We start from the raw sequence: 26,314 nt of genomic DNA on the forward strand, positions 1-26,314 counted from the left end.
GCGTCGTCGTTGCGGGCAGAGCGACGATAACGTGCGAATTTCGCACACGGGCCGATTGGGCGCCCGTTGCGCAACCAATTACACGCGCTTATCGGTCTGATTAATAATTCGCCAAGTCACATAATCGCGTTGCTCAACGCGCGCCGTGAGAACGCGCGCCGCGGCTGCTGCTTTTTTTTTTCCTATCCTGTCGTTTCTTTTCGGCGCGGCGACGCACCTCGCGGCAGAGGCGCGCGCGCGCGCGTGTCAATGCTGCGCCGCGGAAGCGTCAGTCGCCTCGGCGTCGGCTCCGCGCCTCGTCGTCTCGGTCGCCGTGGACGTCGATCGCGCGGCGCGCGGCCGTGATTTACAGCCGCGAGCGAGTCGTAAATCCGCCGACGGAGGAGTCGCCGGTCGAAGCGAGCGCCCCGACGCGTTTATCGGCGTGTCGCCCGAGGTGAGCCGCGGATCCAATTTTCGCGCCGCGCGCGCCTACGCCAGTTTCGAAAAGGCAGCCCTCTCGCGCGCCGACGGCCTTGCACTCGCATGCAAATTCACGCGGCATTGCGTCTCGCTCTCGGCAATCTCGCAGGAAGAGCGGATAAAAACTGAGATTGCAAAAGGAAAGGAAAAAAACGAGCGAGAAAAAAAAAAGTGGGGCCCTTATTAATCGCTTGCGCAAAACGAGGAGAGAATCGGCCATTGTCTCGGCGCCACCGTCCGTCCGTCGCTTGTTAATTCGCGAAGCGCATTGCCGCGGTGGCGAGCGCGCCCGCGCCCGAAAAATTCGCATCCCGGAGCGGCGGCGCTTGCGCAATTGCGTCATTGTGCTCACCGATCTGCTCGCGACGATTGCGACGCGAGTGCGATGACGCGCGCGACAGTTTGGTAGCGCGCGCGCGTCTCGCGCCATTGCGCATCTCGCTGCGCGACGATCTACGCCTGAGCCGAACTGGGAAAGTATTCGCTCGATGAACTCTTCGACCTCGTCCATCCGACCTCCACTTCCGAGGCTTTTTGCCGCTACTCGCTGACAATTCGCAGGATCGTTCTTTTGAAAATGAGAGGAAACAAAAGTGTTGCGAAAAAATTGTGGCGGACTTTTCTTACTCGGTCCTGTACGTGACAATGTCAAGGCTTTCGACTTTAATATTGCACACTTTATAAATAACGTTGCATTCTTAATCGTTTCATGTTCGTAATTGAAGTTATAAATAAGCTAAGGTTTCTTTGGATAATAAACTATTAACAACTTTTATTCCTTACTTTTCCTTTTTCAAGAAAACTTATTTAGGTTTTTCAATTTCAGTAATTAACCATCATTATAGCACATTGTTCATAGAAAAACTATTTTCTTGGAAAAACTATTTAGAACGAATTTTCTGCCGTGTGGAAAGTACTGATTCAATCATAAACATTGCGTTGCGCAAAAATCGATTCCCGAAAAGAAAAATCCGACCGTAATATCCTCCAGGAAGCTTGCCACGTGTAATCTGGCGAAAATGCATCTTCGTGATATCTCGGCCTTACGTAACGCTAAACGCACGCACATCTCAGGCTCTTGACACAACGATTAGCTTATCAATCGTCGCGCCTCCATCTCGGAGGGGCCGGGGGGGAAATAGGAAGAAAAAGAGAATCGGCAAAAGTTTCGGGAAAAATTAGGTATGTGTTGCAAACTTGCGCAACACTGAAGAATAATGGAGATGTGTCGCGCCTTGCTGCGTCGTGATGCTCGTCGATCTTCCGTGTGTTTCTCAAGCTTCGTATCTCTCGTGGAATACCCGCGAGAGCGCGAGGTGTTTCTCCTTATTTGTTTCTTTTTTTCGTTTCTTCTTTTCTCTTTGCTCAGCGCCAGATTTATCGTGCGCATTAATGCCGCGAACAAAGTGGGTGGAAAAATGTGCAGGCGCTAAACTCGTCGAGATTCATGGCGGCCGATCGGTTTTCGCTCCCCCCCCCCCCCCCCCCCCCCCCGGACCCCGCCTACCAGAAATCAATCAACTATTGCGCGCGCGCGTTAATCGATTTCGTTACATTCCGAGGGGGAGGCGATCGTCGCAGCCGCACACGAGGTCCCGGCGTCGCTCCCGTCGCTGGCAGCGCGGATGAGACGGCGACCGTACGAGCGTCGGCGCGAGCGTTGATTATAGCGCGGCCGCACGCGCGGGATTTGCATGCGCGCACATTCGTAACGGCATTCCCGCGCCGATCCCTCGACGGCGCTCCGTCGATCGGCGAAAGTGCTGTCGATCATGGCGAGCCGATCGTGTGCGTTATGTAAAATCGCGCGCTCCGATCCTCGATGATCGCTCCGGCCGTCGGCAGATGCACGCTCTCGCGGTCGTGTGTTATTCGGTTGGCGGGCGCTCCGCCCGGAGAATGAAATATCGGCCGACGCGCCGCGGCTAATTGCCGCGCGCGTTCGCGCGAGCTTGCGGATCGACCGAGCCGCGGCCGCGAGTCGCGTTCGATTCCCACGCGCGCAGCGTGGCGGCGACGACGACGACGATCAAGAGGAAGATCCGCGCGGCTTGCGCAACGGCAAAGTCATCGGCGGGGGATCGGACCGCGCTGGATGATTCGGCGGCGAGGCCTCGTGCGCGCGCCACCGCGGAGGAGGCGCGAGAGTCGCAGCGGGAAGCGGCCCGGTCCGTTGCGCAACAAAAAGAAACACCAGGCAAGGTTTGACATTCCAAGGGTCGCGGTTTGCGCTTTATCGGAGATGACGTAAAGCTTTAAACTAGGCTTGTTATCTGGCCTGTTATCGCATCACCTGCCGATAGAAACGAAATCTTATAGTAGTATCGGACTGATCGTTCAATCGCTACACGAGCTGGGCGGTATCAGTCGAGATATCCGCCGTAGTCGCTTGTTCGTTTTGGTCAGTCTCTATTTCTGGCTAATGATTTGAACGCTTCGCCATATCGTAATTCTTAATACTCGTCCGAGTTACGATTACCTATTTACGAACGCCGTGTCGTCGACTGTCGCAATCAAGACACCAAAGATCCCGTTGCAAACATTTGTTTTACGGGCACGATGGAGTCCTTGAGAATTTTGTGGATACTACTGTATAAATGCTGGCTAGTGCGCAAAAGACATTGGCTGGGCACTCTGCTCGTCGAGATTCTGATACCGATAGGCTTGATCCTTTGCCCTTGGGGGCTGCTAGGCAACGCCTTCGAAGCGCCCGTGGTCGTCAACTCGGACACGCACTACCAAAAGTACTCGCTTCGTCAGCTTCTTCAAGTTTTTGGCGATAGTATAAAATTAGCTTACACACCGAACAACACGTTCGTCAACCAGTTGATGATGGAAGTGAATCGCTGCTCGGAAGACAGGTTTGGTCGGTGATCGTCCGTTGCAAATACGACGAGCCAGCTAAATTTTAAGCGTCACTCGTTCTCACATTCAACCTGAACTTTTTCACAGGAATCAAAGGATACCAATCGGAAGCCGACGCGGTCAACGACACTGTTAAAGCACTGGGCTTTAATGGCGTAGTCGTGATATTCGACGAGTCGACCGACTTTTCAACCAAACAATTGCGTTACACGTACAGAAGTTTTAGACTCCTGAGCGGCGATTTGTACAATAAATACGAGAACATGACTTATTTCAATTATATTTCAAATCGACCGCTTGCCCAATTGCAAATTTGTCTAGACAAGTCGTTCGTCAAAGCCAAAAGCGACAAAACAATCTCTGAAGTAAGTGTCCGTAAAGCCCGAATTGCCCGAAACTCCGCGTGAGTAACTAATTATCCTCTTTTTTTCGACCTAGATGTACGTACAGCGAATGCCATATCCAGCACACGTTCTGCCCAATCCCATCGAAGACAGCTTCAGATTGATGTACGTAATTTTCTTGGTTGTCGCTCTGATGTTTCCACTTTTCGTCGAGACTGCCAGAGCCACGAACGAAAAGTTCGTCGGCATGAACGTAAGTATATTAAGCGAGATCGTAACCTAACAGTTATTACGGGTAGACTCTTCCTACGAAGTACCGAGAGATCGCAAGTAAGAGTGGATAATTGGTATCGCCTTACGTAAATAGTGTAAGTGTATGTTCCCCGACAGCTTCCTTCGAGCCTCACGGGGCTTCGGCTGTTTCATTATTTTTTGTTTCTTATTAGATTTCAAAAACTTGTAAGTTAACGATACCATCGAAAAATTGAGTGCGCGCGCGCGCTTAAAACTTAGCGAGAGAGAGAGAGAGAGAGAGAGAGAGAGAGAGAGAGAGAGAGAGAGCATTCGAAACAAGCGGAGCCGTATCGATGATGCGTAATTGGCGTACAACAGTTGTCGTCTTGCGCGGCAGTCGAAAGACAACCCTTACGTATTTGCACAGGTTCTGATGTCGATGAACGGCATTTCCAATAGCTCGAATCTGCTCAGCTGGATAGTCAGCGGACTCGTATTGCTGACTGTGTTCTGCGTCATACCGACCGTAGCGCTGCTGATCTCGTCGTCCGGAGAAGGCATGCCTTTCGTGAAGTACGGTAATCCGCTCATTCTGTTTCTGACTCTCTTTCTGTACGTGGTCGACATGCTGGCCTTCGGAATGCACTTGTCGGCATATTTTACCAAAGGTAAGGGGACCAGAGTGAAGCTCGGCTGAGAGACAACGGCCGATTGACCACTGGTTATTTTCTAGCTATACTCGTGACCTTTGTCATCATGGCGCTCAGCATAGTACCGATCGTTCTGGCGATATTCGTATTCAAAGAAAATAATCTTTACCTCGCGCCTTACGCTGGCATCGTCTTTCCTAATATTCTGCTGTACCAGGCGGTGCAAGAAATCCGCGATTACGAAGGCACAGGTTCGTTTAATCCCGCTGCTCGCGGCGATCCGACTTTCCGAGGACCGAGTTCGTAATGTTGCAGCGAGGGGCGTCCAGTGGAGCAACCTGTTCGCGAGCGCGAATCCAGCGACCGGGTGCGCCGGCTACATGGGGATCATCTTGCTGTTCTTCGCGATAGGAGCAGCTCTCCACTTCGGCCTCGCGATCTACGTGTACGCGATCAAGCCTGGAAAATTCGGCGTGGGAAGGCATCCCTTCTTCTTCTTCTTCGAGACGGTAGGCCAGTGCGACGCGTGAATTCGGGCGCGCCGCTCGTCTTTTAACGGATCGCGCGTTTTTGCTCCAAGTATCAGCGCAAGGGCCAGGCTGACCAGCGCGCGGAGGACTTGGCGTACGGCTACTTGGATGGGACTTTCGAGCGCACGCGCGAGACCGCCTACAGCCCGGGAATCCAGATTCGAAATTTAAAGAAGGCTTACAACATCGGCCTCTTCGGCCAACAAGTAAGTCGAATTTTTTAACGTCAGAGCCAACTCAAACTCGAGCTTCGATTGCAGAAAGTCGACGCGCTGCGAGGCGTCTCGGTCGACTTTTACAAAGGGCAAATCACCTCGCTGCTGGGACACAACGGAGCGGGAAAGACCACGATGATGTCCATCATGACCGGTAAAGTCATTGCACAATTTGCATCTCGTTCGCTTGATAATCGGCTCGGCTGTTTGCAGGTATGATAGGCCCTACCGATGGATTAGTACTCGTCAACGGGAAAAATTTGAAGGACAATGCTTCTGAAATAATGAACGATATGGGACTCTGTCCGCAAGTAGATATGTACTTCGCAAGTCTCACAGTCGCGGAACAAATGACATTTTTCGCAATGGTGAGTATATCGATTATCAAACTGAAGCCTATAGCTGACAGGAAAATTGCGTAGGTGAAAAGAAAGGACAAAACGAGGTCTGAGATTTGGCACGATGTCCAAAATCTTTTGCTGAGGCTTCGATTGTTCGATAAGAAAAATGCTTTGCCGAGTACTTTATCCGGAGGTCAGAAGCGTAGATTGTGTCTTGGCATGGCACTTATAGGTGATTCAAGCGTAAGTATGTCACTTCGTGCGTGAATGGTTATGCAGTAAAATTTATTAACTTTCGTCATTTTCTAGACTTTGATATTGGACGAGCCGACGTCGGGATTGGATCCCGAAAGCAAACGAGTCATTTGGGACATTTTACTTGTAAGTAACAAAACTTAACTGCGTGCCGACTCACGTCAGCACTTGATTTATGTTTACAGAAAATGAAAGGCGAAAAAACCATAGTGATCAGCACGCACGATATGGAAGAGGCTGACATTCTTGGAGACAAAATTGCGATAATGCATGCAGGCCAACTAAGGAGTTATGGAAGTTCGCTGTTCTTGAAAAAAATGATAGGTAAAGCGATTTACTTCTGCGTGATTCCACAAAGTTTGCTAATGAAAATGTACACGTATGGTAGGTCAAAACAACGTCGAGGTTACTTTGTCGATCGAGCCAGAAAGCGATCCAAAGAGAATCTGTTGGGAGCTACATCCAGAAGGGATTATCACCAGTCAAGAAGCTAGTAAGATGGTTGTCAGTATTCCTAACTCGCCGTCATTGCCAGACAGCTTGGACAATTTGGAAGAGAAAAAAAAGAGCCTTGGCGTATCGGGATTCAGTGTTTCGCTCATTAGTCTGGAACAAGTCTTCATCAAGTGTGTCTCCCTTCATTCTCACTATTCTAAATTAATTTTGGGCAAATTTTATTTATTTTCCTCGCCAACAGGATGACGCAGGAGCACGATGGCCCAACAAAGCCACGTCAAGTTATCGCCAGCAATGAAATAAAGTTGACAGGTATTGCAATGCACGTGCAATCCATAAGAGCACTTTTTGCCAAAAAGCTCACGTACGCTCTGAAAGATTACTCAACAATTATGATAAAAATATTCACGGTAATCGATTAAAGAGTCGTTCACAAATGAGTGAAAAGAAAAAACTTGATGTTAAAAAATATTTGTCTAGGTAATAGTAGCGATATTAATTATCTCCGTTGTTCTGAAAGCGAGCACATTATTAAGAGACACCTGGGAAGAGGAGATTCGTATGACTCTTGGCAAATATCACAATCCAATAGTGCTTTACACGACTTACGACAAGACCATTGGTGATCACTTTGAAAACATCGGTAAAAACGATGGTGGAGACGTCATCAAAATCAGCGAGACGAGCCTTGACAATGGTAAGAAAATTAATTTGCTTCGCTCGTATATCTCAAACGATATTCAATTGACCATTTGCTTAATACCGTTTTAGAACTTCTAAATCGTGCCAAAAAAGATATCAACAGTTACGATAACTACATACTCGCTGGAGCTGAATTCATCAACACTACAAACGGTTCGATTGCCAATGCCTTCTACTCGGAAAAAGCCACACTCAGTTTGCTAATATCTATCAATTTGGTTTGGAATACCATCATCAGGAGTATGCTAGGCTCCGAGTATTCCATTACCGTCTCTGCCCAAAATTTACCGATAGAGAATGGCTTTAGTGCTATCTATACGTATGTCTATGGTTTCGGTACGGCCATAATACTCGCGTTATTCCTTTACTATGTAGTTGCCATGTTCATCATTCATCCGACCCGCGAGGCGTATACAGGCATCAAGCAGTTGCAGAAGATGACGGGCATTTCCGGTTTGGCTTACTGGGGAACTATGTTCTTGTTTGATATGATAGTCTTTGTATTTCTAGCTGTTATTACAATTATTGGCTTTATACTCGTGGATAGTTCTCTCGGTCTCAAACTTTATGGCAGCCATGAAATTGGTAAGAATCTTTCTTTATCAAACTTTTGCGAATTGATAGTGAATCGCAATGATGCTTGAATTTACAGGGATTATGCTACTGCTGTTCGTTTTATTTGCCATTAATGCATTGCCATTAATTTACATCTTCAGTTTCGTCAAAACGAAAGCTTATACGATCGTCAGACTGTTGTCTTATCTACCGCTAGGCATTGGTTTGTTTAAAATCCTCCAGATAGTAACCTTTGTTATTGTGCGTCACCAATTCCACGTGAACATTTTCACTTTCAGTGGCGTTCGACTTGATGATGTTCCTGGTGGCCTACTTGTTCGAATATGATAATACAACACAAATATTACGTTTGTTTCAAAAGAGAATATTTCTCTTGTTACCGCACGAGAGTTTCTTGCACACTCAGATTATACTTCAGATGGTGGCACAGATCAACGCGAGGTGCAAATTATTGCCCAACCAATTCTACGATACGCGTCCAGTGTACGACGTATGTTGGAGTAAGCAGCCGACGACATAATTATCAACGAGAAAATTTTAATAAACGTCCATTGTTGATTTTTAGATATGAGATGTTACAACGGAACCTGTAAACACTACAAAAACTTCTTCGATCATTCCGAATTGAGTATTTCCTCGATAGATAGTATCGTTTACCTCTGCGTGATGCCAATTATCTTCTTTGGTATTCTTGCTTTATTGGAAAATGGATTGATTCAGGCGATTAAGGCCAAATTCACGAGGCATTTTACGATGGAATTCAGCGCAGATGAACAAGTGCAGCGTGAAAAGCTGATGATCGCGCAGAAGATTATAGATTTACAAGGAAGTGAGTGTTCTTTCATTGAAAATAAACGTAGATTTATTACAACGAATACATTATTTTCAAAAGAAATGAGCTACGCTAATACCGATAACATTATCAAAGGCAGAAACTCCAATAGTGAAGATTCGTCGAACAGCGATCGAGTCTTTATGGTGTACGAATTACGAAAGAGTTACGGAAACTTGAGGGCAGTGAAGGATGTTAGTTTTAGCGTCAACCGTCGCGAATGCTTCGGACTGCTCGGTGTCAACGGAGCAGGGAAAAGCACGACTTTTAGGATGCTGACTGGTGAAAAAGTACCTGATCACGGGGAGATGTATATGAGAGATAAAAGCTTCGTAAATAACAAAAAATACGTAAGCTTTCACTAAGTACAAAAAAAGCTTTCTTTCTTGTCATCTCGTATGATTGGCTGATGAAAAATTTTAGTTTTTATCGCAAATGGGTTATTGTCCTCAACACGACGCCATCCTGAAATGTTTGAATTCGTATGACCACTTGCGACTGTTCGCGCGACTACGCGGTATTCCCGAGGACCGAGTCGAGAACGAAGTTGACGCGTGGATCGAAAAACTGAGTGAGTGAATTGTCTGTGTTTTCAATTGTTCTACGCCTGAAGTGGTGACTTTGACAGATCTGACTGCTTGCGCTTCGCAACCGAGTGCTACGTACAGCGGTGGTAATAAGCGACGACTGAACATAGCCATCGCCTTGATCGGTAGCCCCGATCTGATTCTTATGGATGAGCCGACGACGGGCATCGATCCAGGAGCGAGACGATCGCTCTGGAACGTCATCAAGTCTTGTCAGACGGCTGGACAAGCCGTCGTACTGACTTCGCCCAGGTTAACTTTTCGAATACGTGGCGCTTAACCACTTAAGAACATAACCATTTAATATGAGTTTTAGCATGGAGGAGTGCGAGGTGTTGTGTAATAGGTTAGCCATCATGGTAGACGGTAAATTAGTGTGTATCGGTCCATCTGAACAATTGAAGCAGCGATTTGGAGCCGGTTACGACATACAAATCAAGCTAAACTTAGAGAAAGCGAAGACGCAACTGGACAGTATTAAAAGTGGAATACCTCGCGTGCTAAATTGCGTACTCACTGATGAAAACTTGGTAAAGTCGATATCGATTATTCCAATTTTAGTCTCACTCATCCGAAGATTACAAACTCGAATGGTATTTCAGGGTAATCTCACGTATCACGTTGCGCCTACCGGCACAACTTGGAGATTAATGTACAATGCGATGAACGAAATGAAAAGGAAGTACGACTGCCTCGATGACTTTTTAGTGCTTTCGTCGTCATTGGAACAATTGTTTTTACTGTTCGCGAGAACAAAACAGCCAACAGCAATTTGACAGTATCTAAATGACTGTAGCGCAGAGTATTAAAATTTCGTGATTTTTAATAGTTTTTGCGTGTAGGTAATTCTATTTATTTAATTACCAGAATTAAATTACCTATAAGTTTTCTTATTTTTTACCGGTATTTTTAAAAATCATTAATAGTTTTCTTTTGAATTGATTGATCAATCTCATCAGTGAACATTTTTTTCCGATCTTCTCTATTGTTTTATAACTTTAACTTCAGGAGGTAGCAAATAATCAATGTATATCGTGGGTCAAAAGAAAAATGTAATTTTTTAGTTGATGTGACATTTCATATCGTCATTGTAAATATAAAAATCATCAATATAGTATTTTTTAATAATTAACCGTTTAACCTGCTTTCACATTGTAAAAAATATCCACTTACATGATTTTTCTTACTTTTATTTACACATTCAATGAAAGATGAAAGCCAGTATCAATTAATCGAACAGCGAAACATCTATAAATACGCAAAAGTAAAACCTGAATATATGTGCTAATTTGCTCAGCGAGAAGCTCATTTAGCGAAGCTTCAGAAAAAATTCACTATGATTCCCACTCATTACGAAACGCATTCGTTGGCTAATTATTTTACAAGCTTTTTATTATTCGCGATAACTACTGGTAGCAGCCCTACTCATGATCAAGCAAACCTTGAATCGACCCGCCCAGAGTTAGAGTACATTTAGATTGAAGGTTGAGATTAAAATTGTTAATCAAGCAATCATTTACGTGTATAAGCCGTTGAGATATAAGCACATGTATTTATAGTTATGTGTAATTTTATTTGTGATAAAGCATTGAATCGAGAATCATTTTTAGATCGTAGATAAAAAAGAATTAGTAAACGTCTCGTGATTATTACTATTGCTATTTCAAGAACAACTATTTCACGTGGAATGCATGAGAGTAATGGAATTTTTTAGTGAAATTGTTGATCGAAAACGATTTCGCGGAAAACCTTGTCATAGTTATAGCGCAATGTTCTTCGCCACATTATGAGTGCTGCAGCTTATCCGTTAAAATCGACTTCTTATCAAACAAGATCGATTATCAGTCAATGTTAGATTCTAAAACCTTGTCGATCACTCATTCACCAAACGCTAACATCAAACCAATTCACGTTCTCGCGCATTCTAACAATAATTATTTTCTTAATGATATCGCGTGGTGTAACTCATTCGTAGAACAGCTTGTTAATTGAAATACGGAAGACGAAAGCGAAGTTCAGAAAAGAACGGCGACGACGTCGCCCTCTACAGATTATTATCAGTGCTGATCAGTTCGTTTATCAGGCTTATTCAGCTGTGTGCGTGGATAATCTGGTGGTTAAGTTCGTAACGTATATTAGTCAGCGGCAAGTTTTCAATCGACATACGAGTAGTCTAGTCGCGGTATCTCGGATGTGGTCGCGTAAGTTCGTCCTGCTTCGACGACTTTCCGTGGATTTTTGGACATTTAATTTTGTAATTTTGCTGTATAGAGTATACGTGGAAGGAGAAAGATAGTTTGATCTGCGACTTCGATTGGCGATTGTTACCCAATTGACAGCTCGCTCGTCTTATGAAAGACCATCGGTACGAGTGGTTCATTCGAATTACATTTTCGGTCGTTAACTGTTCCTCGGAATACCAATTGAAAAGCACCACCGTGTCCGGACAAAATGGTCGAAACGCTGAGAATCTTAGGACTGCTGCTGCACAAAAACTGGCTGGTGCGTAAAAGGCAATGGCTGATGAGCTTGATAGCCGAAATCATGCTGCCCGTCGGTATAATCGCGTGCGCGTGGGCTCTGAGGGGTTTGTCGGCGAGACCCCCGACGCGCATCAGCACCGAGTCGCGCTACAGAATGCAACCTCTGAGCGAGCTGATCGACCAGCTGTCCAACGTTAACATCTTCTACGCACCGAACAGCAGCTTCGTGAACGATCTGATGAAGAGTGTCGACAAGTGCTTCGAGCAGAAATCCAGTGAGTAGCCCACGGCGGGCTCGGGCAATGAGCGCCGACTCTAACCGCCGTTTCCGCTCGACAGACGTTCGGGGATTCAGAACCGAGGAGGAGTTGGTCGCCCATTACTACAAGCACGTGCAGTACACGAGCGGCATGGCCGTGATATTCGACGACGAGCTCGGCGAGTCGACGAGAAAACTGCGCTACAAGCTGCGCGGGAATTACATGGGCGCGAGCGCTCTGTACAACGTAGCGCCACCCGTGCAGAACATGACTCGCTACTACACCAGGAGTCACGCCTTCACCCAGGTGCAGACTTGCGTGGACGAGTCCTTCGTGAGGACCAAGTCTGGCGTCGGCACCCTTCTTCCCCGAGTGAGTTTATCGCCCGCGGCGACCGGCTTTTCCAGCGTTCCCTTGACGCGCGTTGCTTTAGCAGATGTCCATACAGAGAGTACCGTACCCGCCGCACACCGTGTACGACGCCGGGGACGCGTTGTTCCGGGAAGTGATGTACAAGCTGCTGGTGACCGCCTTCTTCCTCCCGCAGTTCGTCGAGATTTCCAAGGCCACGGCTGAGAAGTTCCTCGGTACCGGCGTAAGTTTCGGCTGCGTTCGTTCGGCCGTTCGACAACGCGATCCATCGGCTCTTTACACTCGACAGGTACTCATGAGCATGAACGGCATATCCAACGCTCTCAATCTGTTCAGTTGGCTGATCAGCGGACTGCTGTTCCTCAGCGTGTTCTGCGTGCTCCCGATTTTCGCGTTCTTCGTGATGCCGCTCGGAGACGGCCTTGCGTTCGTAAACTACGGGAACCCGCTCGTAGTCTTTCTCATCTTCACCGTGTACGTCGGACAGCTGCTTGCTTTCGGCGCGCACGTGGCGGCCTACTGCTCGCGATGTTGGTGAAGACGACCGCGATCGCGCCGAAAACGCTCACTGACCGTTCACGCGCGTTGCAGCTCTGCTGGTCATGTTCGTTCTCCTGATAGCCAACATCTTGACGATGGTGCTGAAGGTCTACGCGTTCAAGGAGGACAGCTACTACTTGGTGCCGTACGTGGGGATCCTGCTGCCGAACCTCTTGTTGCATCAGGCAATGGAAGAGGTCACTTATTACGAGACGATAGGTTGGTTCGAGGATGTTCACTGACCTTTCGCGTTAAATGTCAATGTCAGCGGCGATCTCTTTCAGCCGAGGGCATTCAATGGCACAACGTGTTTTTGACGGGCAACGCGGCTTACAAAATTGGAGGCAGCGTAGGCATGATTCTGATATTGGGGCTGATAGGAATGATCTTGCACTACGCGTTGGCGATTTACGTAAACGAGATCAATCCGGGAAAGTACGGCGTTCGCAAGAGCCCGCTATATTTCTTGAGGGTAAGCGCTAAAACGTAGTCGGCTGTTGCCGATTTTCAAACGAATGCTTTGTGCTCGCAATCGAAGTAGACGAGAGAAAGGTGGGACGGCGAAAAACTTGAAGATTTGAGTTACGATGGCATGCACGGAAAGCCCTTCGAGCCCACGCCCGCTGGGATTTACACGCCAGGAATTCAGCTTCGGAATTTAAGAAAGGCCTACAACATCGGCTTACTTAATAGAGAGGTAGAGGAGGTGCTTTTCATTCGAGTTTACTTGGAATCTCACGAAAAAGTAAACGCTGCCTCACTTTTTAGAAAGTTGAGGCGCTAAAGGGAATCTCGGTTGACTTTTACAAAGGACAAATAACGTCCTTGTTGGGGCACAACGGAGCTGGTAAAACTACCATGATGTCGATACTGACAGGTGATAGCAGCGAGCGATGAAAATAAAAGCCTTATCAGCGAACCCGATAACGTTATTTTTGCAGGCATGATGAGTCCGAGCGGCGGTACAGTACTGATCGCTTCGAAAGATATGTCGAAGCACTCGAAGGAAATCATGAACGACATGGGTCTGTGCACCCAAGAGAACATGCTCTTCCCGAGCCTCTCCGTCATCGAGCAGATTGAATTTTTCGCGGAGGTACGCGCCTCTGAGATTCCGCGTGGAAAGCGAAATTGAGTTTTCTCGCTGATCGATTTTGCAGCTGAAGAGGAAAGACAAGGCCCGGTCCGTCGTGCAGGAAGAGGCCAAAGCCTTCCTCCGGAAGCTCAAGCTCTACGAGAAGAGACACGCTTTGCCGAAGCAGTTGTCGGGCGGGCAGAAACGTCGGCTCTGCCTCGGCATGGCGCTCGTCGGCGATTCCAGCGTAAGTGATCCCGCCTCGTTCGTACTGCCGACGCGCGAGTATAACCGTGTGAGTTGCCGCGCGTGTTTCAGACGTTGATATTGGACGAGCCGACGTCCGGCCTGGACCCCGAGAGCCGACGCGTTATTTGGGACATCCTGCTGGTGAGTGCGCGCGGTCGTCTGTGAGAATATTGCGACGCGAATTTCATTTGCAGAAAATGAGAGGCGAAAAAACCATCGTGATAAGTACCCACGACATGGAGGAGGCTGACATTCTCGGCGACAGAATTGCTATACTGCATTCTGGTCAATTGAGGAGCTACGGAACGTCGTTATTCTTGAAGAAGCTCATAGGTAAATCGCGATCGTCTAAGCTTGCGTCTACGCTTCAAGGCACTCATTCTACCCAGGTCAAGGCAACGTGGAAGTGACTCTGTCGGTGGAAGCCGACTGTGATCCTCGGAAAATCTGTGCTGCCTTCGCTTGCGACGGCGTCCTCGTCAACCAAGACGCTAGCAAAGTAGTCTTGAGCATCCCGTATTCTCCAGAACTGCCGGACCAGTTGGACATTCTGGAAAGCAAGAAGAAAGAGCTGAGAGTGTCTGGTTTTAGCGTCTCACTTATAAGTTTGGAACAAGTATTTTTGAAGTAAGCGATCTAACTTGTAGGTGCAATCGTTGCGTAACAATGTACGTTCTTTTTCATTAAAGAGTTACGCAAGAAAATGCTGGTCCTGTGAAGGCGCATAGACCCCTCACCAACGATCGTGAAAAGCTGACGAATCACGCCTTATTTTTCCAATACTTACGAGCGCTATTGCTTAAGAAAATGACTTATACCGGAAAGAACATGTCGATTATTCTCTTGAAACTATTTACGGTAATCATAGCATTGATTAAATGTTTTTACTTAAATGCGAGTTGAGGAAAAAAAATGCACGTGTGTTCCAGGTCTCCATGGCTCTACTAACAATTTCTTTGATTTTGAAACAAGTCAGCGTCTCGACGCAAATGAACCCGAAAATTACGCCGATAAGTCTCGACATGTACAACAAACCGGAAACTTATTACTTGAGTTACGACCAAACCACCGGTGATCGATACAGAAACGTCACTGAAAGTCTCGGAGGTGACGCGATGGAAGCTACGAAATCTAGCTTAACATCTGGTAAGTGACTTACATTTAGCGAACATTCGACTCAACTAAAACTCGACGCTCCTCCGCAGCTATGCTCAAGTACGCCGAAAAGAACCTCCCCCATTACGAGAACTACTTGATTGCCGCAGCGGAGTTCAATGAAACTGGCTCGGCCAATGCGTTCTACTCGGACAAGGCGACCTTCAGTTTACCGATATCGGTGAACCTGATCTGGAACACCATCCTAAAGAAACTCTTGGGCGACGACTATTCCATCAGTCTGTCCAGCCAGGAACTACCGAGCATGATTTACTTGGACGTGACGATGATAAACGGGATCATGACCAGCGTGGTGTTCGTCTTTCAATTCTGCTCGGTCCTCGCTCTGTTCGTCGTTCACCCTTTGCGCGAGTCGTCCAAGGGTGTCAAACAATTGCAGAGGATGACCGGCGTCTCTGGCTTAGCATACTGGACGACAATGTTCCTCTTCGACTTTCTGACTTATCTGCTTATCGTGTTTCTGATCATCGCTGGTTTCCTAACAATGGACTACTTTTTGGAGCTTCGAGTTTATGGATTTTACGAAATATGTATGACGAATTTATTGCTTCTTCGTCCTCTTCGTAAATTCTCGGTCTGTTAATTTCGATTCTCTTTTGCAGCATTACTGATATTTCTATTTGCGATATTCGCGGTGAACGCGTTGCCGTTCGTTTACATATTTAGCTTCATCAATGCCAAGATAGGCACGGTTGTCCGACTGTTGACGTATATACCCTTGGGCATAGGTAAATTTATCATAGCAATGCAGGTAATCTGCAGAGTATTGAATCAATGCTCTCGTTTCAGTCACCGTGGAGCTCGTCATGTACGCTATGAAAGCTTCGCTGAGTCGATACAAATCCGTGGAAATAATACGCTACGTGCAGAAAGGCGTGTTCCTCTGCGTGCCTTACGTCAGTTTTTTCCATACTCAGATGTCGTTCTATCTCACCGCGATGGTAAACGCCAGATGCGCGAAAATGCCCAACGAGTTTTACGACTCGCAGTGTGAACAGTCCTACGATGTTTGCTGCAGTGAGTAAGGTCGTTTCGAACGAGCCAACCCGAAACTATACATTACGAGGGCGTTTGGTATTGTTGTAGATATGGTGTGCTACAACGGTACCTGCGGTAATTACAAGTCCTATTTCACCAACTTCGAAGAGGACATCACCTTGGAGGAGAGTGTGATCTACCTTTGCTTAACTCCAGTACTTTACTTTGGTATTCTCGCGTTGTTGGAGACCCAATACATTGAGAACGTTGCAATTAGATTTAGGCGTGAAATGGCGCAAGAGGTCGGTGCCGACGAACAGGTGCAACGGGAAAAGTCCGCGATTTCACGAAAAATCGAAGAACTGAAAGGCACTTGGAACATCGGTACGTCTCACTCAATCGCGTTAGCTTGCCTCACTCTGAGCGAATGACAAATTGATAACTTCAGATGGATTGCATTGTCCGAACATCAACGACAGCGGCAAAGATTCGCAGAGGAACGGCGTGCAAAACCACGATGCGATTTTCTTGGTGCACGGTTTGCGGAAGCGCTACAACAGGCTAATCGCGGTCAGAGACGTTAGTTTCCGGGTCAATCGCCACGAATGCTTCGGGCTTCTCGGCGTCAACGGAGCTGGCAAAAGCACAACTTTTAAGATGATGACTGGCGGAGAGGTGGCTGACAATGGAGCGATGTACATCAATGGGGTGGATATTAAAAGCAATCGACGTTACGTGAGTGATCCACTGTGTTTGCGCGCAAACCCGTTGAATAATCGCTTGTGTCTTCGGCAGTTTTTATCGCAGATGGGTTATTGTCCACAACAAGATGCCATTATCAAGTCCCTGAATTCGTACGACCACTTACGGCTGTTCGCTCTACTTCGAGGCATTCCCAAGAGCAAAATCGAAGACGAAGTCCAGGCCTGGATCGAAAGACTAAGTGGGTCAAAGGTAGAGGTAGGTAGGCGCGCGTAACTCGCCGACTGATCACTTTCTCACGTTGACAGACTTGAGTGCCTGCGCACTGCAGCCAAGTGGTACTTACAGCGGGGGCAATAAGCGGCGACTGAACATAGCCATTGCCTTGATCGGCAACCCGAATCTGGTCCTAATGGACGAGCCGACGACGGGCGTCGATCCAGGAGCAAGGCGATCGCTCTGGAACGTCATCAAAGCTTGCCAGACGGCTGGACAAGCCGTCGTACTGACTTCGCACAGGTAAGATCTCCCTGATTGACTGATCGCCAGCGCAACGTGAACATTGTCCGCGCGGCTTTCAGCATGGAGGAGTGCGAAGCGCTGTGCAATAGACTAGCCATCATGGTAGGCGGCAGACTCGTGTGCACGGGTCCGTCCGAAGAATTGAAGCAGCGCTTCGGAGCCGGCTACGATATTCAGATCAGGATGGATCCCGGGAAAATGAACGGCCAATTGAAAGGCATCAAAAGCGACGTGAAACGGATGCTGGACGTCGAGCTGACCGACGAGAATTTGGTACGATTGGCATTTATCGTCGAGCAAAACCACGTGACCGATTTTAACTATATGTTGCAGGGCTACCTCATGTATCATGTAGCACCCAAGAACACCACTTGGCGAAAAATGTACGACGTGATGAACGAAATGAAAAGCAAATACGACTGTATTGACGACTTCTCGGTGCTGTCGTCGTCGTTAGAGCAATTGTTTTTGCTGTTCGCCAGAGCAGCGAATAGATCTACCTCGTGGTCATCGGAAGATTCTGTTGTTATTTAAAAAATGTTGTATATTTTTTAAATTTATGTTTTCACAAATTACAATGTACATATACATACTATGGAATATTATAAAAGATTTACTTTTAAGGAACGGTGCACGTTACCTATTAATTGATATAGTGAGAACAAAATTGTAATTTATTGATTATTTAGAATAAATTAATTATCGTATACCTACATGGCAAAGTCCACGTCAGTTCCATAAGACGATGATTCACGCCAAACTTGACCCACATAGCATTAAGCGGAATTAAAAAGCAATTATCCAATTCTCAAGTATATAGAATTCTATAATTGTCGACGGAAACTTTGCTGTCGATATTTCGCCGTTGAACTCGAGACGAAAGTTCTAACGAAACTTCCGCGTAAATGTTTGACGGGCTTGCAAGCGCGCCTCTCGAAGTCAATAAATTGACTATGCTCCGTCGGGCCACGTGTACGTACCTCGGGCTGCATCGATCGCTACAAACGACCGATCAGCCACTAAGTAATCACTGATGATTACGCCGAGCGAATGAAATATCGAATAAGCGCGTAATTTCAATCGTGACACGCACGAAAGTACGTTGCTATATCAACACCGACGAACAGCTCGGCTCAGCTGTCGCCAGCGTAGCTACAGCAACGCGACCCGGCGAACCGCATGGCGCGTCTATCGATCGCCGCTGCACTTGCACTTGAAAACTGCGCTCGCCCGGGCGCCGCGACAGACAAGGTTCAGTGCGCTGCCGAGGGAACACGCGGAATCGGGCGGCTTATTCGCGTCGATTAGACGTCGAGCGTGCGAGCGAGCTCAGAGTGACGCAAGCTTCGCGACAGTGCAGAGCCGACTAGAAATAGAGCGAAGGAGCACAGCCGGCTCGGGAGCGCGTATTTATGTTCTTGACGATTCGCCAGAGGAAAATGCGGAGAATACCGGAGTCGCTGCGGGTGCTCAAGCTGCTGCTCTACAAGAATTATCTGGTGCGCAGACGCCAGTGGCTCGTGAGCCTGATCGGCGAGATACTCGTGCCGATATTCATCCTGGCGTGTATCTGGTCCGCGAGAGACCTGAACGCGACTCCGCCGCTGCGGATTACCAACGACACGCACTACCGCGCGCAGTCGAAGGCGGAGCTGATCGACCGAATGATCGAGGGCTTCAACGAGAGCGCGAAGATACTGTATGCGCCGGAAAGCGAGTTCACCGCGGCCTTGATGGCGGGAGTGAGGACGTGCTTTCGCGATCGAGCCGGTATGTCGGCGATCGTTTCCTCGCGCCTTGCTCTTCTCAATGCAGTCCTTTTCTCTTCCGCAGAACTGTACTCGTACAAGGCGGAGAGCGAACTGTTGGCCGACTACTACAGGAGCTTCGAGAAGGGGGGCTGGAACGTGCCATCGGTGATATTCGACGCGTCGTCGCTCGGCAAGTCCACCCAGCACCTCAAGTACAAAATCCGCAGCAAGCATCTCGCCGAGAAACTGCCGTTCAACGTCTACGAGCTGACGAATCTTACGGACTTTTTCACCGAGGAGAACTACTTCGTGCAGGTGCAGCTTTGCCTCGACGAGTCCTTCGTCAGGATGAATGATCCGTCCTTCGATCCGCAAGTACGTATACGCGCGTCGGCGCGAAACGAACGAGCAGGCCACTGCAACGTCGCACGCGTGTCCGCAGATATCCGTGCAGCAAGTGCCCTATCCACCCTACACCGCACCCGATCTTTTCGACCTGATATTTCGCCAGCTATTCGGTGTAATCTTCACCATGGTGTTCATGATCCCTCTATTCATCGAGACAGCCAAGGCATCCAACGAGAAGTTCCTCGGCGTGAACGTACGTGTCCACATTGTTAATTCAAAGGCGCTAGAGCTCGTGGCAGTGGGTCTCAAGGATCGATATTGCGCATACGCAGGTCTTGATGTCCATGAACGGCGTGTCCAACGCCCTGAACCTGTTTAGCTGGCTCCTCAGCGGGGTCGTCTTCGTCGTCGTCTGCTCCGTCCTGCCTATAATCCTCGTCATTCGCTGCTCCATCGAAGGCAACGTCGTGCCTTACTTGCACTACAGCAGCACTTTCATCGTCCTTCTCGTGTTCACCTGCTACGTTACCCAGATATTTTGCTACGGAATCCACGTTTCCGCCTACTTTGCCAGATGTGAGTGCCGCTGTCGGCTAACGTTACGACCAAGTATGCGGCTAATTGTCACTTTTTCACAGCCTTGTACGTCATGTTCGCTATTTTAATAATGAACATGGTAGCATCCACTGTACACAGACATGCTTTGAACGACGATAATGTATTTATGGTGCCGTATTTCGGAGTATTGTTTCCGAATTTGTTACTCGTCAGAGCAGTTGAGGAGATCAATTACTATGAAATTATCGGTAAAGTATACGTATCAAAGAAAATTTAAAAACAAAAGAGTCAAACGAATATATACCTTTCGCTATTTTTAATCATTAGACGAACAGCTGTCAGCCAAATACGTCACTTGGTCAATCGATAACTTTTTCCTATTGCTCATTAAGATTGTAAAATGTAGCTTGCAAAAAATACATTTTAATTATTTCGAGCAAACAAAGCTGTATATTAAATGTGTATTTTTGCATTGAATTGCATATGATTTTTTATTTCAATGTTTCACGGAAATCGAAGTGCAAAATAAATTTCCAAAAGAATAAAACAACAATCAACTCACGGTTAATGCACGATAACAATCGCATTACACTCGTTCGACTTCACCACGATGTAATGCGAAAGAACTACAATGAGTAATTTTCAGGCGACGGCGTTCATTGGAACAACATATTCGCTGTTGCAAATGAAATTTACGGGACTGCCGGAAGCGTAGGTGGAATGTTATTGTGCTCGCTGTTTGGAACTGTCGTACATTTTACTCTGGCGTGTTACGTCTATGCGATAAATCCTGGGAGGTTCGGCGTTCCAAAACATCCGTTTTACTTTCTGAAGGTCATTTTTTTCCAAACTCCTGGATCAACATTAATTATGGATGATAACATTCTGGTATGTATATTTATAGCTTCGGGGAAGAAAAGTGAACACCGATTACAGAATGGACAATCTTGTTTTGAACCATGTCGACGAGAAACTTTTTGAACCTGAAAATGGAACGAATTACGAGCCTGGTATTCAGATCAGGGGCTTGAGAAAAATTTATAACATAGGATTATTCAGGAGAATGGTAATCATCGATTGGACAGGCATTTTGCTAAGAGAATGCAATTTTTAAATGGAATTCATTTTTTTAGAAAGTAGATGCTCTTCGAGGCATTTCAGTAGATTTTTACAAAGGACACATCACAGTCTTACTGGGTCATAACGGCGCAGGGAAGACTACAATGATGTCAATACTAACAGGTAAGATGTTTCGTTCTAGGGATAATATTTGACGCGATACTCAGACTGGTGGTTTTCAGGTATGCGAGGACCCAGTGACGGCATCGTGCTCATTAATTCCAAGGACATAAAGCAACACTCTAAAGAAATTATGAACGACATGGGTTTGTGCACGCAAGAGAACATGCTTTTTCCTAGTCTCACTGTGGGAGAGCAATTGGAGTTTTTCGCAATGGTAAGTGCATTTGACTCAAAATCTTACGAGCTATATATTTTTCATTAAAGTAACAATGCTTTTCTACGACCAGCTGAAAGGGAAAGATCAGTCAAAATCAGCGATCCAAAAGAATGTAACGGTTCTGCTGGCGAAGTTCAAGCTAACGGAGAAGAAAGACTGTTTACCCAATCAATTGTCAGGAGGTCAAAAGCGTCGCGTATGTCTCGGTATGGCACTCGTCGGCGATTCGAATGTAAGTTTACAACAAACTATAAGTTTTAGCCTATAATTATTCAAAATATAAGCCTTGTCTAAGTTATTTGTTCTTATGCGATTTTTAGACTTTAATTTTGGATGAGCCAACTTCTGGTCTGGATCCGGAAAATCGACGTATCATCTGGGACGTTTTGTTGGTAAATCACTGTTACACAAAAGTAACAAACCTCGGTAATGATAATGTGTTTCCTTTGTTTAGAAAATGAGAGGCGAGAAGACCATTTTAATAAGTACACACGACATGGAAGAAGCTGATATTCTCGGCGACAGAATTGCAATATTGCATGGCGGACAGTTGAGAAGTTGCGGGACATCGATGTATCTGAAAAAGCTAATCGGACAAAACAACGTGGAACTAACGTTGTCTGTAGAACCGTCTTGCGACGTCGAAGTAATAAGAGACGAGTTGAAAGGTCGAGCAAAAGTCACAAATCAAGATGGAAGTAAAATCGTTATGAGCATTCCTTATTCGGATGAGCTGCCAGATTCATTAGATCAATTGGAAAGCAAGAAAAGCGAACTAGGAATATCGGGTCTCAGTGTCTCGCTGATCAGCTTAGAACAAGTTTATCTGAAGTGAGTGTCTCGAGATTGAAAGAACATTATTTTTGTAAAAGAATCAATGTTACTTTGACAGGGTAACTCGCGAAGAAGATGACGCGGCTACGTCGCGCCAGCCGTTCTTCACTACGCCGTTCAAAGTGACCGGCAAAGAATTAACCATGAAGTCTATAAAAGCATTACTAAGCAAAAAGATGACCTACACTTTGAAGAACCCGTCAACGATTACTTTGAAATTACTTCTGGTGAACGAATAAGGTTTATCAGCAATGGTAAAAACATGGTATTTAACGGTCGCTCAACTGTTTCAGGTTTTTATGGCGTTACTGAGCATATCATTGGTATTGAAAGAAGCCAACTTCTCCAAGATAACAAGCAGGTTGATATCCCTCAGTTTAAAAATGTATCATCGTCCCGTCACGTACTTTCAAAGTTTCGACGACAACTTAGGCAGACAATATACGCATATGACGCAGAAGTTCAGAGGTCGATCGGTTCAAGTGAAAGACTCGAGTGTGACCGGAGCTTTACTGAAGTTTTCCGAACAACAGTTTACGGAGTATAATAACCACTTGATAGCCGCGGTCGAGTTCAGTCGAACTCCGACCGGCAGTGGTTTGGCTGCCAAGGCCTTTTATTCGGGAAACATGTCCTACGGTTTCCCCATCTCCGTGAACCTCATGATGAACACCCTGGCGAAAGCTCAACTGGGCAACGAGTACGAGATCAGCGTGTCGAGCCAACAGCTGCCGTCGTTGGACGAGAAGCTCTACAAGGACATTTCGATCGTCAGCGCTTACACGACTGCCGTCCTCGTTGCTTTCTACGTTTGCCCCGCCGTCTCGCTGTTCGCGATCCATCCGCTGCGCGAGTCCACCTCGAGTTTCAAGCAGCTGCAGACGATGACCGGTGTCTCTTGCTTGGCCTACTGGGGAACAATATTTCTGTTCGACATGCTTGTCTATCTGATTCTGATTATTCTGATCCTGTTCGGATTCGCGGTGATGGATTTCGTCCTGGACCTCAGGATATTCATGTATAACGGCATGTGTTAGTGAAGCCTCTTGAGCACAACCAATGAACAAACAAATTTCATAGCGATAATAAAACTGAAATGCTCGTCGGTTGATATTTTGCAGGGATATCGTTTCTTCTGTACATGCTGTTCGCCATCAATTCGCTCCCTTTCGTCTACGCATTTAGTTTTCTGAACAGAGATTCGAGTAGCCTGATTCGACTGCTGACGTACATATCATTGGGCCTCAGTAAGACATTCCGAAACTTGAATTTCGGTCAGCAGCTGGACAAACTTGATTCGGTATTTTCAGTTACCGTGGAGATAATAATGCACACCGTCAGATCGGAGCTGGGCCAACACGCTGTCGTGCGGGGAATCCGGACGATTCAAAAGGGGATCTTTCTGTTGGTGCCATACGTGAGCTTCTTTCACGGGCAAGTTTCCTATCACCTGACGGCGCAGAACAACGCCAGATGCGTGAAAATGCCGAACGAGTTCTACGACATCAAGTGCAGCCCTTTCCCGGCGGACCTGTGCTGTCGTGAGTACAGCTTCGGCGAGCCTCACGGGGATGCTGGCCGCGCCGCGACTGAACGTCCCCCCCTTCTCCGCAGTGTTCGGCTGCCGCGACGGCAAGTGCGCGAGCCACATCGAGTACTTCAACGACTTCAAGTACGACATCAGCTTGGAGGAGAGTCTGGTTTACCTGGGCGTCACGCCTTTCCTCTACCTCGGAATACTCGTCGCGCTGGAGTGCCAGCTGGTCCAAAAGCTGCGGGCGAGAGCGCGGAGGACGGCGACGCTGGCGGCCAGCGACGACGAGCAGGTGCAGCGCTCGAAGGCCGCCATCTCGGCGCGGATCAACGGCTTGCGCGAGGGCGAGGCGCGCGCAGGCGCCGAGGACATCTCGATGAGCGCGCTGCAGGACGGCCCGGTGCAGTTCATGGTTTACGAGCTGCGCAAGAGATACGGCGAGCTGTCGGCGGTGCGGGACGTCAGCTTCGCGGTGCGCCGCAAGGAGTGCTTCGGCCTGCTGGGCGTCAACGGCGCCGGCAAGAGCACGACCTTCCGGATGATGACCGGCGCCGAGGTGCCCGACAGCGGCCTCATGTACATGGGCGACAAGGACTTCGCGCGCAACCGGCGACACGTGAGTGCCGCCTCGCGAGCGAGCGAGGCCGTCGACGGGCCTCCGGGCGGGCACCGGCTCGCTCGTCACCGTCGCTCTCTCACTCTCCGTCGTTGCAGTTCCTCTCGCGGATGGGCTACTGCCCGCAACACGGCGCCCTCGTCAGCTCGCTCGACGCCCGCGACCACTTGCGCCTGTTCGCTCGGCTGCGCGGCATTCCCGAGCTGCAGGTCGAGCTCGAGGTGCAGACCTGGATCCGGAGGCTGAGTGAGTGGCTCGCGCGCCCTTTCGATCGTTCCCCACGTCCGCGAGCTGGCCACTTTTGCAGACTTGACTGCGTGCGCGTCGCAGCCGAGCGGCACCTACAGCGGCGGCAACAAGCGACGACTGAACATCGCGATCGCGCTGATCGGCATCCCGGACCTCGTGCTGCTGGACGAGCCGACGACGGGCGTCGACCCCGGCGCCAGGCACTCGCTCTGGAACGTCGTACAGTCTTGCCAGACGACCGGCCAGGCCGTCGTTCTCACGTCGCACAGGTGGGTGGACCGACGCTCGCGTCGTCGCCTGCGAGATCTCGAGCCCCTCCTCGGAAGCGCGCCACTGTTGCAGCATGGAGGAGTGCGAGGCGCTGTGCAACCGGCTCGCGATAATGGTGGGCGGCAGGCTGGTCTGCATCGGGCCCTCGCAGGAGCTGAAGCAGCGCTTCGGCGCGGGCTACGACATCCAGATGAAGCTGAATCCCGAGAAGGCGAGGGACCAGGTGGACGCCATCAAGGCGGACATGGTCGACGCGCTGCGCTGCGAGCTCGCCGACGAGAACCTGGCAAGTTGGCGCGCGGTCGCGGCTCGCGGCCCGAGCGTGATTGTCGGTCTGTGCGCAGGGCCACCTCGTGTACCACGTGACGCCCAGAGGCACGAGCTGGCGGAAGATGTACGACCTGATGAACGCGATGAAGAGCCGGTACGACTGCATCGACGACTTCTCGGTGCTCTCGTCCACCCTCGAGCAGCTCTTCTTGATGTTCGCTCGCGCCGCCAACCAAGACTCTACCAGGATGCTCGACTGCGACTGATCCTTCTTCTCCGCTCCAGCGGCAACTTGTACATAGCGGCTCCCGCTCTCTTTTTCTCTCCACTCTTTCCCGTCCGAATTTCCCTCTCGACGACGCGCTCGTACCTTTCTACACGCTTTTCACATTTCTATTTTCGTCTAATAAAAAAACAAATGAAAAACGAAACCAATAGAACTCCACGCGCATTATGTACCCTTGCAACACGCGCCGCGATCAGATTCGCGCGCAACAATAGCTGCCGCCTAATTGTCCTGAACATGACTCCGCGCGATTCCACTGCGATTTTGTAACGCCAAGCTTTTGGAAGCGTCGCTGAGCTGCCATGGGAAAATCCACTGCACTCGATTCGCAACAATCACAGGATAATAATAATGGATTCGCTCGGCGAAATGATGCTTTGTTTGCTCGGTATTTTGCTTTCCTTCTTCTTAACGCGGCAGCGAGGTGTGGAATCGCTGCACCGAGAAACGCCGACGCCTCGCGCGTCCGACCGAACGCGCCCCTGTCCCGGACCCGCCAAGGATGCGTCCGCTTGGGCAGAAGAAGAAATATATCTGCGACCGACAGAAGCGACGCCTGCGAGCGGAGCTTGACGAACGAGCGAGAATCGAAGGCGCGCGAGTGGCGCGTGGGCGTCGCGGCAACAAGTGACTCAAAGCGATGTTGCGCAGCCGCATACGTACACGCCTGCCGGCAAGAGGTTCGCAGCGCGCCAGTAATTTGTAATAATTTACAATCGCTCGTCGACGGCGA

At 48.3% G+C, this 26,314-nt stretch overlaps 3 protein-coding genes across 5 annotated transcripts; all 3 read left to right on the forward strand.

The window, feature by feature from the left end:
* Positions 1-3,021: 3,021 nt before the first annotated feature.
* LOC131673329 (retinal-specific phospholipid-transporting ATPase ABCA4-like) lies at positions 3,022-10,075 on the forward strand. The gene is made up of 24 exons (XM_058951232.1): positions 3,022-3,328; positions 3,415-3,692; positions 3,766-3,924; positions 4,333-4,573; positions 4,639-4,806; positions 4,871-5,064; positions 5,136-5,291; positions 5,346-5,454; positions 5,514-5,668; positions 5,723-5,884; positions 5,951-6,022; positions 6,082-6,220; positions 6,285-6,522; positions 6,594-6,762; positions 6,833-7,049; positions 7,124-7,639; positions 7,707-7,832; positions 7,909-8,130; positions 8,196-8,459; positions 8,559-8,812; positions 8,886-9,033; positions 9,091-9,301; positions 9,366-9,579; positions 9,652-10,075. The coding sequence occupies exons 1-24, from the start codon at positions 3,022-3,024 to the stop codon at positions 9,823-9,825; spliced, it is 4,893 nt and encodes a 1,630-aa protein (XP_058807215.1). The 3' UTR covers positions 9,826-10,075.
* A 1,077-nt stretch (positions 10,076-11,152) lies between these two features.
* LOC131673343 (phospholipid-transporting ATPase ABCA1-like) lies at positions 11,153-18,112 on the forward strand. 2 transcript variants are annotated; one of them, XM_058951264.1, is made up of 24 exons: positions 11,153-11,807; positions 11,872-12,164; positions 12,226-12,387; positions 12,454-12,694; positions 12,756-12,923; positions 12,989-13,176; positions 13,246-13,401; positions 13,473-13,581; positions 13,646-13,800; positions 13,865-14,026; positions 14,098-14,169; positions 14,223-14,361; positions 14,418-14,655; positions 14,718-14,886; positions 14,958-15,174; positions 15,234-15,734; positions 15,807-15,932; positions 15,994-16,221; positions 16,291-16,566; positions 16,631-16,917; positions 16,978-17,125; positions 17,193-17,403; positions 17,466-17,679; positions 17,740-18,112. In XM_058951264.1, the coding sequence occupies exons 1-24, from the start codon at positions 11,501-11,503 to the stop codon at positions 17,938-17,940; spliced, it is 4,968 nt and encodes a 1,655-aa protein (XP_058807247.1). In that variant the 5' UTR covers positions 11,153-11,500; the 3' UTR covers positions 17,941-18,112. The 2 variants fall into 2 exon arrangements, with proteins under 2 accessions (XP_058807247.1, XP_058807248.1); XM_058951265.1 differs by having other exon boundaries at positions 12,229-12,387.
* A 615-nt stretch (positions 18,113-18,727) lies between these two features.
* LOC131673307 (ATP-binding cassette sub-family A member 7-like) lies at positions 18,728-26,056 on the forward strand. Of its 2 annotated transcripts, XM_058951209.1 has the most exons (21): positions 18,731-19,176; positions 19,240-19,532; positions 19,600-19,758; positions 19,838-20,081; positions 20,144-20,311; positions 20,710-20,897; positions 20,968-21,129; positions 21,197-21,305; positions 21,365-21,519; positions 21,593-21,754; positions 21,843-21,914; positions 21,977-22,353; positions 22,415-22,583; positions 22,650-23,388; positions 23,478-23,603; positions 23,667-23,897; positions 23,971-24,506; positions 24,605-24,752; positions 24,814-25,024; positions 25,098-25,311; positions 25,370-25,705. In XM_058951209.1, exons 1-21 carry the CDS (start codon positions 18,819-18,821, stop codon positions 25,559-25,561), a joined length of 5,013 nt encoding a protein of 1,670 aa, XP_058807192.1. In that variant the 5' UTR covers positions 18,731-18,818; the 3' UTR covers positions 25,562-25,705. The 2 variants fall into 2 exon arrangements, with proteins under 2 accessions (XP_058807191.1, XP_058807192.1); XM_058951208.1 differs by having other exon boundaries at positions 18,728-19,176; positions 24,605-25,024; positions 25,370-26,056.
* The last annotated feature ends 258 nt before the right edge of the window (positions 26,057-26,314 follow it).

This window comes from Phymastichus coffea, unplaced genomic scaffold, assembly GCF_024137745.1.
Source record: "Phymastichus coffea isolate CEN01 unplaced genomic scaffold, Cenicafe_Pcof_1.1 PCOF00172, whole genome shotgun sequence".
Taxonomy (NCBI): Eukaryota; Metazoa; Arthropoda; class Insecta; order Hymenoptera; family Eulophidae; genus Phymastichus; species Phymastichus coffea.

Coding starts and splice junctions, on each gene's coding strand:
- LOC131673329 (XM_058951232.1), top strand. CDS start 3,022: ATGGAGTCCTTGAGAATTTTGTGGATACTACTGTATAAATGCTGGCTA. Junction 5,669..5,722: donor AAATGACATTTTTCGCAATG/GTGAGTATATCG, acceptor AAAATTGCGTAG/GTGAAAAGAAAGGACAAAAC. Junction 7,050..7,123: donor CGAGACGAGCCTTGACAATG/GTAAGAAAATTA, acceptor ATACCGTTTTAG/AACTTCTAAATCGTGCCAAA.
- LOC131673343 (XM_058951264.1), top strand. CDS start 11,501: ATGGTCGAAACGCTGAGAATCTTAGGACTGCTGCTGCACAAAAACTGG. Junction 12,388..12,453: donor AGAAGTTCCTCGGTACCGGC/GTAAGTTTCGGC, acceptor TACACTCGACAG/GTACTCATGAGCATGAACGG. Junction 17,126..17,192: donor GGCCTGGATCGAAAGACTAA/GTGGGTCAAAGG, acceptor TCACGTTGACAG/ACTTGAGTGCCTGCGCACTG.
- LOC131673307 (XM_058951208.1), top strand. CDS start 18,819: ATGTTCTTGACGATTCGCCAGAGGAAAATGCGGAGAATACCGGAGTCG. Junction 19,533..19,599: donor ATCCGTCCTTCGATCCGCAA/GTACGTATACGC, acceptor GCGTGTCCGCAG/ATATCCGTGCAGCAAGTGCC. Junction 21,915..21,976: donor TCATCTGGGACGTTTTGTTG/GTAAATCACTGT, acceptor TCCTTTGTTTAG/AAAATGAGAGGCGAGAAGAC.